Below are 15,784 nucleotides of genomic sequence, written 5' to 3'. Positions count from 1 at the left end.
ACGTGTAATAGATTGATAAACTGTTTGTTTGAAATGTTTGTCAGAATGAATATTTAAAGTAGACCTATTGAAGTCTGAAAAGAGTTGAGCACCCAAGAGTCTCAACTAGCGTAAAACAAGTGATAATATAGGAGGATCTTTGGCGGTCTTCATTTCAAACATTTTCTCGCGAGATTTTATGTTTTAGCAACGTTCCATGGATACGAACAGCGCGGTCAATGTTGTGGACTGACAACAACATGGATCTTTCAGAGGTGATTTATTTTATAACGTGAACGTTATTCGTGTTTTGACATGATATTATGCAGCATCTCTGGCGTGTTTCGCTTTCGCGTGCAATTACCTAGCGTTGGCCGATTTCAGTACCTAGCTTGGGTAAGTGCTAACTTACCATGTTCGTGGTTGTTAGCTAACGTTAGCTACTTTATCGACTATACTCCTGCCTTTTAAACGCAGTGTGGGGTTTGTTAATGGCAGCGACACAGATGAGCGGTGACTATCTATGCAGCAGTGTGCAGATAGTACATTGTTTAGCCATGTGTCATTATCCCCACCTGTTGCTAATTAACGTTAAGCTTTGCTTGTCAGCTAATGTTAATAAACAAACTAAACGTGATAAGACATATGCACAATGATTTCATTTAACTTTTAAAGGAAAGTGCAATTTGCAAGGTGAGCGTGCGTTTGTATCACGAGGAACATATTTTCGACCCAAAACGGCAGCAGATGACCGCTTACAGTTTATCCTCAATTAGGGGTAAAACATCAGGTTGCGATGCAGAAGGCCGCGGGACCGAATCCCACCCCACCAGGTGTAGCCCCGCCCAGCAATCAATTCGATCCCTTAGTGGCGGTTCTGAGCCCCGATAACAGGGAAGCACACCGTTGTATAGATGGAATCATGATCCTTAGTCCCCACCCCATGCGTTGTGCATTAAGTTACAGATGTGTTCAGACAGTTTGCTGATGTTAAAAAAGTTATGTTTTAACACACTACTCAGTGTATTTTGGAAATCTTGTAGGTGGAAATAGTTGACAGGGAAAATTACGTGTATGTAGCCTTGCTAATAGCGTTAGGGGTTGTCAGATTGGTTTTCTTTTGATTTTGGTTTCTACATTTTGTAGATCAACTTCATGTTGATCTCAGTGTTCATTCTTGTTTTGGCCTGTGTGGGACTTCTTTTTTTTTTTTTAAGGATATGTTTTAGCACAATGCTCTATAAGAACTATAGAGCTGTTAACTAACTTTTTAAAAACAGTTTAGTTTTGTCAAGATTACATTGCAGGGTTAAAGGACATGGGGACATTAAGTTATGCATTAAGTTTCACTGATTCACAGAGGGTGCCACTGTCTCCTCAGCTGCTAGCAGATGAAGGTGTAAGTCAGTCTGTTGGACAAACGCCCAAAAACCAACCAACTCAAAGTCACCACAGTGCCAGTTGCAACCTAAGGCAGCCTGGACCTACTACAGATGATGTTGAGCTTCAACAGCCAGGAGGACATTCTTTGCAACTAGGTATGTGCATTGAATGAAATAATATGTTTATTAACTTATATACATTTTTGTCATAATGTTGAATAGGTATTTAGAAGCATTAATTGTTGGAAATCTGTGGATTTGATTACATAAACGTAGTAAATATTATTTTTATGTTTACTATGTTCGTTCATTATGCCAAGGTATTGAAACTGACATTTAAAGTTGTGTAGTTGATCATTCAACACAGTAGGTTCTTATTTATTCCTTTGGGGCTTTCTGTTTTTTTAAAGTTTGTAGTTTCAGTAATTCAGGTGTACAGTAAGTGTTATGCCTGGTTATGTTGCGTGTAGAAATCAAACACTTTCTGTATGGTCAGAATTTCAGGACAGTAATTTGTCTCCAGCCCTTACCCTGTTGGCTGCAACTGCTGGTGTGGAACACAACTTGACTGAATACTTATTATTCCATCAAAGTGACAATGAATTTGCCCCTTTAAGGTAAAAAAATGTCAATTACCAGTTTTTCTACAACAGGATTATAATGTAAATAAAAGTTTAATTTGTTGATGTTATGTATTTAAATTTTTATTTTCAAGGGCGTACCCTGACAATTCAGTGGCATCAGTGAGATTTCATGCTCTGTCCCAGGAATGGACCACTCAGGCCTCTGAGTGTGGCTCATTGTCGCAGGCAACTGTCCTCTCTGACGAAAGAGCAAGCAGCTGCTGCTCTCTGTCCCAACATAGTTTGTCGCCAGAGGCTGACCGACTAAATGAAAGCTCTCACTTCTCAACTGACAAACAGAAAGCACCATCCATAGTTGACACAGGTAGCAGTGAAAATGGTTTAGAATCACTAGGCAAACTAGTGGGGGAGACTAATGAGGATGAGACTTTGTTTTTGAGTAAGGATATTCCTGCCCAGCAACTTCTGGAACGCCTTCAGAAAGATATTGGCATGCCAAGCAGCAGTAGTGCCATTTCCTCTTCCTCAGGGATGTCTGTGAAGAGCACAGCATCTCTGGTTAGAGACTCTAAAAGCACTAAAGTTTGCAAACCAGGCACTGACCAAAGCCTGTTTAGAATAGAAGGTCCTCCAGGTGAAGCTTCTCTTTCTCAACAGCAAACACGAGAACCTGATATATGTACAAACCCTGAACAATCTCAAACACTGTCGTCTGAGGTCTGTAACATTACCACGGGGTCCCGCAGCACTCAGCCTGATGACACTACTGAAGCATTACACAGAGAGCTTCTGGCTGAGGCAGAGAGGCACAGCAAACATGAAGCTGAATCTAAACAAAAACAGGAGAAAAGTCCCACATCACCATGTTCATCGCTCACACAAATTCCTACAGAGATTTCTGAAGGCAAGTTAGGTGTGACAAGAACAAATCCTGGTGGTGCACCATGGACATGTGTGTTTTCAGCAGGTGTTATACCAAGAGTTCACCAACAGCAAGACCATTGGTCCTTTGGAAACCAAACAGGGATTGATGGGTCCTACCTGGGTTTTCTTCCACAGTCGCAGTCCACTCCAGGGGTTTTTAAGGCCACACCTAAATCAAGTGTCAAGACTAAATTAGGGCAACTTTCTGTTGTAGAATCTGATAAAGAGAACTCAATGAATCAATCAAACACAGGCACAGGCACCTCTCCACAGCCAGATCCTGTTGCTGAAGACCATTGTTCTCAAGTGAAAAAGCAGGGCCAACAGGAAACTACCTCTGAAAAAGTGCAGTTTCTCCCAAGTCTCAACTATATGCAGAAAGTAGACGCTTGGAGGGCAAATCAGAGTTCAGGCAATACGTCGCTGTTTGATAGCTTGGCTCTGCAAGGATTTTCTGGTATCTCTCCCAAAAAGAAAGCTTACGATGCAGTATCTGACACTCTGAATCATATCCTCAGTCAGCAGGTGAAGAGTTTACAACAGCCTCCAGTCTCAAGTACTGCCAACCAGACTGTCACACAGAGGTCCTCCTCAGTTATATCTTGCTCCTCTTTTCCAGGAATAGGACAGGCAGTGGGTAGTGCTCCTAATGACAAGGATAACACTGTGTCTGTAGCTCAGAGCGGTGCTCCTCCATTTGGCAGGTCACAATCCCACTCCTCTCATAGCACAGTTGTCATGTCGGAAAAGAAAGTTCAAAAGACGGCGAAACCTCCAGAAAAAGACAAAAGTCAGATACCGAATGACTTCCAGAAGCCAAGCACCACAGTTCAAGCATCACCTCTCATGACACTCAGTCAGTTCAGTGATGTGTCGGTTGATAGAGTGGCACTTTCAAGTTCCCAAGATAGTTACAACAGTGGACTTAAATTAAGAGCTTCGATTGGAGCTTCTTCTGTCACCAGCCTAGAGGTTGATAATTATGCCCCATACTGGACATCAAAACTGTCAACACCGCCACCTCAGCCCAGGCATCAAGAGCTCAACATTGAAGAACGAATTCCGGTAATTGAAAACAGGAATGACATATAATAATATTTTAAAACATAAATATTTAATACATACTTTTTCGCAGCATGCATCATAGATAAGGGGGGAACAGACTTTGCCTGATGTGTTCTGTGTGTGTGTTTAAACCCCCAGGTGTATCTTCATAACCTAGGTATTGACCAGTCTCCCTCGAAAATCTTGACTCCATTTGTACCCAGAGGGCCAATCAGAGAGCCTGAGTTCTCTCCCACTGATCTCTGCACAATCAGAGGCTCTATTGGTACCCCGACCAAGAGTGCAGAACCTTCTGAAGGTGCCTAAACTTTTTGAAAATGGAACTTATAAAATTCTAACAGCCTATTTTTTGTAAATGCATTTAACAGACAAAAAGATGGCGCAAACATTGTATCTTTTGTATCTTCAGGTGGCAGTCCTCATAAAGGGGAGTTTTCCAGGTCCAGCATTCTGTCAGTGGAGTCAAGTATATCCATACCATTATGTGTGGACAGTCTTAGTCCAGCTGTACTGATCCCAGATCAGACTACGTGTCCTTCATTGTCAGATACAGAAGCTATCCACACTGCATCCAGGAGTCCATCCTCCTCCCAGCCTTATAAAGACAACCATGTTTCTGTACTGCATTCCAGCCAGCAACAACCGAAAGAAAGCAGTTTAACCAGCAACCAGAATGTTGTCCAGCTGGGACAGAGGTTTGGTTCTGAGGTGTCATTAGGTACCAAGTTGACGTGTGGTGAAAGAAACGTTGGGTCACCCTTGCCAACAAGCCGTAGTTTAAATCAAAGTACAGAGGATTCTTTTGAAAGCTCAAAGGCCTTGAGGGACATCTCCTCACTGAGGACGAAAACCCCCAGACTGCAGGACTACTCATTCACTTCCTCCTCTACCGCTGAAGATCCCAGAACTCATTCCTCCTTTCTGGTGGCTAGGTCGTCATCTGACTCTATGCTTACCTCTGAGAAATTAAAACAAAGTTATCCATCCACACAAGCTCTTGTTGCAGCCCCTGCAGTAGCTATAGGGACACAAGATGGTACTGCGACTCTGGTCCTTTCCAAACCAGCCCGACGAACAGAGCCTGAGGGCTGCAGTGCTGCACCTCCTGATAGCAAAATCCCAACACAGCCAGCTGTTATCATCCCTCTGCCACCTGTGAGTACGCAGCAGCTCTCATCTACTTCTTCAGACACAGTGGGGGCACCAGAAGAGGACGAAACAACTAAAATTGGACATCCAACACATAGTAGGTCCTCCTCAATTATAGTCAGTGAAACAGATCAGGGATTGCTGAGTGATGGAAGCAGTGAGAGCTCACTGGCGGTCAGAGTGGCCAAGTTACTCCAGAGCGAATCTCCATCTACAATGGTGTCCAGTTCAAACAGCATCACTGACCAAGAAGAGAGCAAAGCCAAAGGTATAACAATGTAGTCAGTGTGTGATATAGCACCTAAGAGTTAAACTTTATTGAAAGTTTGTTTTGATTTTGCAGAGTGGATAAAGCTGAAGATCTCAGGACAGCGGTGTGAGTCTCGGGAGTTGGACAAAGAAGATAGAGACCGAATTGAGGAGATCAAGAAAGACCTTCTGTTGAAAAACATTATGATGGTATAACTCATGAAGACAGCTGTATATTTACACTTCACATAGCAAACAGTCACATGTTTAAAGCCTTAAAACTTATCAAAGTTCAAATGCACAAAGTATTGTAAATTATTAGCAAAAATTTATGTTTTTAAATCAGCTAATTTGTATTTTTGTGATTCTGTCTTTCTCTTAATGTCTGGACAGATCTCACTCTTAAGGTAACTGGCGTGTTTCAGCTAGTGTTTGACGTTCCTTATTTAACAAAATCAGTAAGCTTTAATAATTAACTTTGAGGTTTGGTTGCTGTGTTGCTTTATTCCAGCATGTCAGACTATTTGGCAAACGAGTTCAAGGGTTGGTTACTGTGCTAAAACGTTTTGATGTGAATGTAACACAAATGATTGTGGTGGATTAATTAATTCACAGGTAATAAGGTAAACTATTACCTTTTCAGGACTTGCTGCTTCACAGATCATTCTTACCTTCTAATTCCAGAGCCAGGAGAGCACAGATACCGAGAGCAGTGGAACATGCAATGTTGTGGTCCCGGTGAGACAGGATCCACCTCAGCCAGTAGAGACATTCGTCGCTTTTAGTAAGATGAACGACCGGACGATGCAAGGCCTTAGCACAGACCTCCCTGATTCCACTGTGCAGCTTCAGCACCCTCGCCACCTAAAATTGGAGGCTCGTATACATGAAATTGCAGCCAGAGAAGGAGTCACTCTCCCCAGAACACACCCTTGTCCCCTTAAATCGATCACTATTGCCACCCGGAAGCGCTCCACCTCCTCCTCTCCCTCCACATCACCTGCGCCTCCACTCAGCCCAGCTCCAGAGCCACTCCACCTGGCTGAGCTCTCCACAGAAGCAGTTGAACACCCTAAAGCTAATAAGCAGCTTCCGCTTTCTGAGAATGAAGACAGTAAGACTACTCGAGAGGCAGCGTTGGAGTTTGAACCAAGCAGTCTCTCTACCAGAAATCAAGATCCAAATTCTCAGTTAATGTCAGGAAATAAGAAGAGGCAAGACACTGTTGGAGGCCAACTTGAAGATAATCCTTCACCCTCACAAAATGTCCATAAAGAAGATGTGAATGATGAGGTATCTGTCCAGGATCGCACTCTTTCTAATGGTCATGGAGCCGAACAGGCCATAGGCATAACTACCTCTGCGTCCCCTCCTAAGACTGGTCACATCAATCGTGTCCATTTCACTCTGTCCCCAAAAGCAAGTGATCACAGACAAACCAGTGCTGTCCTCTCCAGTTTTGACGATGATGTTACAGAGGTGCCAGCAAAATTTGTTCCCCCTAGATACTCCTCTTCTACTGCTAGCAGTGCAGACGAAGGTTTTTGTTTTTCCAGTCCACCAGAGTGGTTTGAAACACGAGAGCAAATCAGACAGCACGGGCTTGAACGCACCGACTCTTCCATCCTATTTAAAACCGCTGTATCTCAAGGTACATCCACCTATACATCTGCACAATCTTCTGCACCTCATCACAGACCTGAAGTTTCCCCAGGGCACTTAAACACTGAATCATCAGGTAGGCTGTTAAAGCTTTGTCTCATATTTGTCTTGTTGAGTATTATGTAACCTAAAGCAACAAGGAAGCTTTTATTTATGTCCTAATAACATGATGTGGACCAGTTTTAAACTAGGCCATATGAGAACACAAAGAGCGGGGATATAGGAGTAGGTTGTCGGTATCACAGCAGGGGCCACTGATTTTAAAAATGTAGGTTTTTCTCTTTACGTTGCTTGTATTGCTCTACCATAAATGCCCATCACACAGCTGCTCCAACAGAAAAGCAAACATTTTAGGAGCTGGGTTTTTTTCTTGAAAATGTACCATCTGCCCTCGCTACATGATATCTATCTACATAGTAAATTTCTTAACTCATCAGGCAAATATAAAAATTGCTTTCTCTGTGAAATATCTTCTATATGATTTATCTATGCTTTTTGTTCCTTGTGTCTCACCTCCTACAGCAATGCCTGTTTTGTTGCCTTATAAACCTGGTGGTAGTGAGGAGCTCTTCTACGTCCCTCAGACAGAAGCTGATGTCTCTTCTACAGGTCCCTCTGACACAACCATAGAGAGCTCACACACAGGTACACAGTTTTTGTATTGAGCAGCTTTGTTGATACCTACACATTACCATTGGTGTACTAGAGTCTCTTCTTTTAAAATCTGGCCTTCTACTTTAAACTGAAAATTAAATGACCACAATAATTTTAAAAAACTAGATGTGCCAGTAGAGCATGATTTCTGCTTTACCTGTGTTTAGCACATAACATGGCACTTACCATTTATTGGTGCAATTGTTTGCATGGATATTTATAGCCAATTCAAAATTATAATAATGTTTTAATAAGTACTTTTTCTAGCCAAAATGCCATGTATTATAAACTTTTCTCATGTGAGAATTTGTGGTTTATTTGCCTTATTAAGTGAAGTGAACATATTTTTGTTTTATTTTTACTAATTCCACAATGGATTATCATTTAATTTCCTCAATTCTACAAACAATACCCCATAATGACTACATGAAAGAACTTTAAAATCTTTGCAAATGTATTAAAAATAAATGAAAAAAATCAATGTGCATAAGTATTCACCTCCTTTGCTTAATATTTTGTTGAAGCACCTTTAGCACCAATTACAGCCTCAAGCTACAAGCTTGGCACACTGTGTCCGATTTCCTCCAGACATGACTCTTGGCATTCAGGCCAAAGAGTTCAATCTTTGTTTCATCAGACCAGAGAACTTTGTTTCTGTTGTGAGAGTCCTTCAGGTGTCTTCTGGCAAACTCCAAGTGGTCTCTGAACAATCCTGTCTCTGAGGCCAATCAAGTTGTAGAAACATGTCGAGGATGATCAGTGGAAACAGGATGCACCAGAGCTCAAAAAATAAAACCAATACCAAATTTAGTTCTGATGTTTAGGTCTCTCTCTTTTTTAATATATGTATAGAGAATAATTCTGTCTTTAAATGACTTTATTTTGAACATCTTTAAGCAGCAGGCTGAAGAACACAGCTTAAAGTCCATTAGATTGGGGAACTTGTGGAAAGACGAAAATGGCTCTTAACTCAACACAAACAACCAATGATAAAAGGAAAAATGTTAAAGATGTATGAATTGTGCATCTCAATCTGAAAATAAAAATTCAAATGACCCTGGGAAATATCTGTGTACAAGGTTTGAATCTGATTCAGCTCAAAAATGGTAAAAATAGGTAAAGTTAAAAAGGTAAATCATTTTGGTTCCAGAGAATTGAATTGTCCGTTGAGTATGTGATAAAGATGCAGGCTCTGCTTTCATTTCCCTTGTGTCTGTATGAGTAGCAGCTGGTCTATTGTAACCTGCACCAGGCTTTTCATTAATTATTCACGTTCAGGGGCAGAGTGAGACAAAGACTGAGCAAAGGCCCCAGCAGGCAGGCAGAGGGAGAAAGGACTCCAGGTTTTTTTTTTTTTTGTAATGTCTACTGTTCATTACTGGCTTAAAATGTTGGTTACTTCTCCGTCAGTGTTTTCTCAGGAATGAAACCTTTGAATAGAACACAACAACAAGCAACTGTTAATTTCTCCCCAGGCTCAGACGACGCCTTGCCCCCACGATTCAGTAGTGACATCCTCGGGCACCTCAATCCAGGGTTGGACCGTGGAGTCACTATCAGACATACAGAGGGCATCTACAGCAAGAGGTTCAAAACGGCTACCTTCAGAATGCAGCAACCTGAACGCAGAGGTGAGCTGAAAATACGGTATCGCAGTATTCATACTCTCAGTAGTTACTGAATTAATGCCAACATTTAATTTTATAGCTGACGTATTCATATGGTGAATGCATGTATAAACAAGTACCACTTTTCCAAAACAATAAAGTCTGTCATTGCTTAATTTGAACATATCAGTCTGGTTGAATGTAGTTGGTATATAGTAATTGAAACTTTAAAAATGTGTGCATTGTATGTGATGAGATGAAAGGAGCATTGTTAAACTGGCAGTAACACACTCGGGAACAGCTAAGAAATACAGTGGAGCCCATTAAATAAAGGTTTTCCAGTACTATATATTTTTTATTTTCATAGAGCTCTGTGTAACCAGGAGGATGTTAAACTTACATGTTTGCGGTCCTAATGTATTTAGTATTAATTAGTATAATTGTTTATAAAGAATTGCTTTCTCTAAATTCTGTCTTAACACATGTTGTGTCTCTCTCTCTTAAAGATGCTTCTGTGGCAACAGATAAAAGCGAAACCTGTCAGAGCCAAGTGCTGCATCAATCGTCTCAGGTGTCAGGTGCCTTTACCAGAGTCCCAACATCAAGCAAACAAGAACCCTCCACGAGAGACCAAGGAACCAGCCCGGTTCCGTTTTTTACTCATAATTCACCAGAGCCAAGTAATGAGGCATTTCAGCCTGTTCGTATGGAGATGGACCATGACAGAAAAAGTCCTCATGTGAACCAAAACTTCATCGGTGATTCCAGAGAACAGCAGAGCCGGTATCCTGGCATCCATCACCCTGACTCGCAGCAAAGAAGTTTGGACGAGCTGTGGCAGAGGTTCTGTCATCTGTTGAGACTAGAGGAGTCGCGGCCAGCTACCGAAAGAGAGGCTTCACTGCTGGACCGTCTTGAGCGCTTGTCTCATTCAATTCATAACACAAGAGCTGCTGATGTGCCAGAACAAGCGGAGGAATATCATGATTCTTACCCCATAAATCAGAAGCTAGGAATGAGGCGCAAACATGCTACAGGAGAAGAAAAGCGGCATCTGAGAGGGGACGAAAGCAGTTTACGCTATGAGGCCAGAGAAGCAGAGCGGAACATCGGGGGAAGTAAACGGATGGAAGATGATCTCCCCAGTTACACCTGGACACAGAGGCTTCAGGTAGAGAAGTCTCAGCCTGCAGGGGACGACAGTCATGCCTTCTTCACCTCCAGTCTCTCACGCAGCTCCTTCCAGAGTCAGCACCTCTGTCCTGCAGACAGAGACGGAACCGACACGTTGTCCACGGTGTCTGGCTCCATGTCCACCATTGACACTGCCCGACTGATCCGAGCATTCGGCGCTCATAGAGTCCAGTATCTGAAAAGCAGCCCCAGCCTCAGTAAACTTTACAGTACCATCAACAAGCAGAAAGAAGGAAAGGAGCAGAGGACGGGGAGAAACTTGGCCGCCCCTCACATAAGCACACAATCAGAGACTAGTGGCACAGATGAATCTGTATGTACATCTGCATGTTGTCCTCAGTCCTGTTATGAAGTATGGTTTCCTATATGTTTATTTATATTTGTCTCACATAGAATAAACAGGGTTTCCTCAGGTCAGTTAAACCTGAACTTAGAAGATATTAAGCTGATATTAAACTTTATTGTGCTTGCATTGGTCTGCAGGTTGCTGCTGATTCTGCGTCATCAACCAGCACTTACATGCTCCCATCACACAGTGGCCCTTCCAGAACTTTCGGTACCAAGAAGGCTGTAAAACTGGTCAGTAAAGGCATCCAGGCAGGTCAGTCCAGCACAACAGATTACTCTGTTGTTCTAAAAAAGAAAACTTTTATATTACCAAACGACATGTATTCATTGTTAAGGTAAGTTTAAATAACCATTGTTAATAATAACCATTATCGACTTTCTCACACTGACGCCAGTTGTTGGCAGATAGTTTGTACAGAATGTTTAAGGTGCCCCCTCCCCCATAAGAAACAGAAGCCACTTTTATGACAGTGTAACTCGAAGAGACAGTCTGACTTGAAGAGACTTGCTAGCATTAGTTTGTGCTGTCTTGTCCTCAAATTTAATGCAGGGTCCAGTTTTTGACATATAATGTATTTACTCTGTATGTAATGTAATGTATTCACTACTTGAATTGTTCCTGATTGATTTTTGTCATTCTCTGCAAATAGAAACCATCTCAGAATGAAAAAAAGAGGAGGTTCAGTTTATTAGGTGACGGGACCAGCAATATTCAGATTTTACTTTTATTTAAAGAGCAATTGTTTATTGCAGATCTACCCTATATACTGATAAAGAAAACCAGTCATGCACCCAGTCACACCAAGAGGCAACAATAATAAATCTGGGCCACGTATGTAAATCTGCTGAGGTTAGCTAAACCGCTAAACCTGAAGTTCCAACTCCAACAAAGCAAAGTTGCCATGAACATAGGTTTTTTTTTTTTTTTTATAAAGTTCTTCACATTGTTCTCCTTTTCCTCAGGTGACCTGGAGATTGTTAGTAACGGGACTCGAAGACACACCAGAGATGTTGGAACCACGTTCCCATCACCTGGTGAAACCAGTGCTCCGAGGCCGATCTCACTATCCTTGTTCAGTGCAGAGAGAAGAACAGGAGGCCAGAGGAGCTTATCAAAGAGTGGAGAGTTCCAAAAGCAGAGAAAGAGCAAGAGAAGCCCATCAAAGCCTTACCCTGAAGGTATTTTAAATTCGCAAGCCAACCTGTTTTTATCTTAGCGTCTCGCTACTGAACTTTAAATAATGAAATGCCATTTTAGTTCTGTCATCGTCTTTTATCTGTTAAAGGATGTTTTACTTTAATGTATTTTTTTTTTCAGTATACTTATATGTGCGTAGTTATTTTGTTTTTATGTCAGTTTGACCCTGTAATTCGACTTAATTTAATAATAGATTTGTGGGTTTCAGGTGTTTCTTGGTTTATCTCTGCTGACGATCTGAGATCAGAGGCGAGGAAGGAGAACCAGCCTGAAGACGAGTCGTCAGCATGGAGGCCTAGCACTGCCTGGTTTGAACCTTATGGAACAAGACATCCGTGGAGAGAACCGCTCAGACAGAGACAAGTCCATGGTGACAGAAATCAACAGCCCACTTTCATACATCATGCTGAAGTTGATCCAGAGCTGAGACCCAAAAAGATGTCCTCTGGTCTGGCACGTGTCTCTCTTCAGGTTGGTCTGTAGTTGTCGTTTAGTTTAGTTTTTTCTTATAAAATGGGACGGTTGTTCATTTGTAGGTTTGAGAAGGAATTCACCTGCTATGGTTTTTAGAGAGGCAGCCATATTTCATCTTCCTCCATAGGGCTTTCTTGTCATGAAAGCACTGATACTTTATATGTCCAGCTAGATATAGGTTGGGCATTTTATAGAACAGTAAGTAACTGTACATAACAAAAAAAACTCTATCTTGACCTCTGGTTTATGCTTCTTTTAAATCCTGCAGGAGGCTCTGGAGATGCAGCGGCCAGAGTTCATCTCTCGGTCCAGACAGAGGATGAGGCGTCTGGCTCTGCAGATGGAGGAGAGGAAACTGAAGCCTGTTTTCACTAGAGAGGAAGATGAACTCTTCAGACTGCCAAAGCCAGGTAGGGTCTCAAGAACACACTATTAGAAGATCAAGTGCTGCACCTTTTTTTTGTTTTCTGCTCATTATGGTGACAGCTACTTGTCAAATCGCAGGTCAGTGTCACAACAGAATTTTGGTTTTGCTTTTTTTTGTGCACAGAGCCTCTTAACTTAGGTGTTTGTTTTAGCGTAACCTTACATGTTTTTATGCAAAGTTTTTAGAAGAGAAATAGCTTTTTCTTTTTACCAGTAGCATTTTAGTAAGTACTTGGGGTAATGGCTTGTTACCTTTCCATTTAGGCACCGTTCTTCTCAGACGAGCTGTTCCCAGAAAGGAGATGATCCAGAGATCAAAACAGTAAGTTTTATTTGCCTAATTTTCTCCTGTTACTATGTCATTAAAATATTTAAACAACCTAAACTACATGAGACATTTAAAACATTTTGCCTAAACCTGTTTGCCCTCCAGGATTTATGAGAATCTACCTGAGGTGCAGAGGAGGAGGGAGGAGGAAAAAAGGAAAGCTGAATATCAATCTTACCGACTGAATGCTAAACTCTACAACAAGGTACAACAAGACGAGCTGAAACTCAAATCTACCAAACTAAGAACAGTGCAGGAAATCACCTTCAGTCAACTATTTTCCAGGAGCCAAACAGAATTTAGCTTATTTTTTTTAAATGTAGAGTAAAAGAAAAGACAAACTCATAGAGACAGTTTCTGAAAATGACTTTTTGTTTTTCAGAGAATTACCAACCACGTCCTGGGCAGAAGATCAGCATGGCAATAAGATAAACATTACTGTAGATTGAATAAGTGGCATCAAAGCATTTTTCACACTTTTTGTGAACCGCTTAAAGCAAAAACAACCTAACTAAACTTTAGCTTTTATTTATAACCATCTTTTAACTTATTTTTAAAGATTATGTAGTAGAATTTTACTTGGGAATCATCACTGACATTTCAACTCACAATATAGTTGTTTTAGTCAAACTTAAACATTTTTTTATTGGAAATAAAACCAGTTTTCTGCATTTTATTGAATTTTATGTTTTGACTTGATTTAAAACAGAAGGCTGACAAAGATGCATTGGCTTTAATGTATTTATTGATTAGTTATCAGTTGTGTGACAGCAGGAAGCCAGAGGAGGAAAAAACAAGTCAAGTTAGACAAGCTGCAGATTCAGTACATCAGCTGCTCACTGAGACACAGAAACAACATCATGAATAAATAACAAATATCTGCTTACTCCCTCTTAAACTACACTTATGTAGATGCACTATGCCCATTAATTAAATTAAAACTTCAAGTTATGACAGTACTGTGTAAACAAATACGCAAAAAAAAAATTAGTAAACTAAAAGCCTTTTAAAACTGGTTATGGCAAACATGGTGAACAGAAACAAAGATTCTTTGGCAAAGATGTAGTTTTGCTTTTAACAGATGGAAAAATAAGGCAGGTGACCAATTTACCACAGAGCTCTCTGCAGATTTAAGGCTTGGACTAAGTTTGAAACGGCAACAGGAATCTCAGCAGAAAACAGGTAATACAGTCGTTTGGATTTTTGTAATTTGTTAATTTCACCAATACAACCGGTATTTATGAAGCATGTAAAATTAGACTGTAACTAATTACACCATGTGTAATAAATACTAAATAATTTAAATAATATAAGCAGTCATCTGACTAAAGTGCAGTAAATAAACATGAGAAATCTGCAAAAGAATTTCAGTCACGTTTTACACAGTAAATCCCTCCCGATTGATCAGTTCTTGTTCTGTGCAGCCCACAGTGAAACCACAGAGGGGAAAATACAAAATCCTGAATGCATGCTGGAAGTTTCCCTTTTAAACAGTGCACAACAGTGATGCATGGTTAAAATTTACAACGCGGTCACAATTCCATTAACAGTAGCGCCAACAGTGTAACATAGAAACATGGAGCAACACCCAGTGTTGTGGCCTAATATTAACCACAATGTGCTGGTTCCACACCAGGGCCAAAGAGGAGCTTTATAAAAAAAAAACACTGATATTTTAAGGGTCTAATTCTCTATGCAGGGCTGTAGTTGAGTAAAATAGATTTTTGATTAAAGATCAATAACGGGATAAAATTAATAAAAGTTAATTTGAAGGTTTTAGAGGAGGATGGAAGAGCTGCTTTAACACTTTCATTACTAATTATTAATAGAGAGTTTTCACACAATCTACCATAAAACAGTGAAATTCTTATTTTGCTTTAAACAAATGACTAAAACTAGGGTTGGACTGTTAAAATATTCATCAGTTCATGAATGAATTACTCACCCAATAGAGAACAAATATATTGGGGACTAAATTGAAAATAACACATTGAAAATCCAGAGTGATCCAGAGACTAAATGGTTTCAAACTGCAACGCTGACATTCAGTTACAAAGTTGACGGTTTTCCTGCTGGTTAATTTACCATATTTAAGCCCTGGAGTGGAAGCAAAGCTGATGACAGGCGCAGCAGGCTGGATTACAGTGCACGTGGAATTTAGGTTCGCAGCAGGCCGTGAACTCTTTGCAGCTGAGTCTGTGACAGGACGAGGCGGTGGACCTGCTCCTGACCGCGGAGACATGGCACCATGAGCCGACCCACCAGCACCGTGTCGCCCTGCTTCTCCTCCTTCACCTTAACCCAGAAAAAGAAGAGATGAACTGATGAGTAAGTAAACCTGACCGAATAAAACAAAGAAGCAGCTTAATAAGCTTCTTGTAAAAATCCTTAACAATTTGAGCCTGAATTAAAATACATCCACAATATTTACCTCAAAGGTGTTTCTTTAAGTCAGTCCACCTACTCACAAGTGTTTACTTGGGTTAAAAGTAAAGCAACCTGGTTTTAACTGGTTACTTTTGTCAAATTTGTTAGAGCAAAACTTAATTCAAGAATAGTTA

At 40.9% G+C, this 15,784-nt stretch overlaps 2 protein-coding genes across 15 annotated transcripts in view; one reads left to right on the top strand and one right to left on the bottom strand.

The window, feature by feature from the left end:
* The first annotated feature begins 52 nt into the window (after window positions 1-52).
* alms1 (ALMS1 centrosome and basal body associated protein) lies at window positions 53-14,443 on the top strand. Of its 8 annotated transcripts, none has more exons than XM_067479727.1 (18): window positions 53-254; window positions 1,340-1,517; window positions 1,858-1,978; window positions 2,077-3,934; window positions 4,073-4,232; window positions 4,344-5,351; window positions 5,427-5,542; window positions 6,017-7,070; window positions 7,517-7,639; window positions 9,124-9,279; window positions 9,762-10,801; window positions 10,933-11,050; window positions 11,761-11,976; window positions 12,204-12,466; window positions 12,738-12,879; window positions 13,160-13,217; window positions 13,329-13,428; window positions 13,606-14,443. In XM_067479727.1, exons 1-18 carry the CDS (start codon window positions 219-221, stop codon window positions 13,648-13,650), a joined length of 6,792 nt encoding a protein of 2,263 aa, XP_067335828.1. In that variant the 5' UTR covers window positions 53-218; the 3' UTR covers window positions 13,651-14,443. The 8 variants fall into 8 exon arrangements, with proteins under 8 accessions (XP_067335828.1, XP_067335831.1, XP_067335833.1 ...); XM_067479730.1 differs by having other exon boundaries at window positions 54-254; window positions 1,361-1,517; XM_067479731.1 differs by lacking the exon at window positions 53-254 and adding an exon at window positions 255-375 and having other exon boundaries at window positions 1,361-1,517; window positions 6,017-6,983.
* The window catches only part of dctn1b (dynactin 1b), a 39,739-nt gene continuing 37,905 nt past the window's right edge, over window positions 13,951-15,784 (bottom strand). For all 7 annotated transcript variants that reach the window (XM_067479740.1, XM_067479734.1, XM_067479736.1 and 4 more), the window contains one exon: window positions 13,951-15,518. In XM_067479740.1, the coding sequence (XP_067335841.1) occupies window positions 15,381-15,518 (138 nt within the window). In that variant the 3' untranslated portion in view covers window positions 13,951-15,380. The remainder of the gene's footprint in view (window positions 15,519-15,784) is intronic.

The sequence above is a fragment of the Channa argus genome, chromosome 16 (assembly GCF_033026475.1).
Source record: "Channa argus isolate prfri chromosome 16, Channa argus male v1.0, whole genome shotgun sequence".
Lineage (NCBI taxonomy): Eukaryota > Metazoa > Chordata > Actinopteri > Anabantiformes > Channidae > Channa > Channa argus.
Note: the sequence above shows the minus strand (reverse complement) of the source record. Positions and strands in the feature narration are given on the sequence as shown.

What these genes read in the sequence shown, in the direction of transcription:
- alms1 (XM_067479726.1), top strand. Translation starts at nt 295, where the DNA reads ATGATATTATGCAGCATCTCTGGCGTGTTTCGCTTTCGCGTGCAATTA. An exon ending in ACATTGAAGAACGAATTCCG is followed by an intron (nt 3,935 to 4,072) that starts GTAATTGAAAAC and finishes TTAAACCCCCAG; the next exon opens with GTGTATCTTCATAACCTAGG. An exon ending in TGTTGAAAAACATTATGATG is followed by an intron (nt 5,543 to 6,016) that starts GTATAACTCATG and finishes TTCTAATTCCAG; the next exon opens with AGCCAGGAGAGCACAGATAC.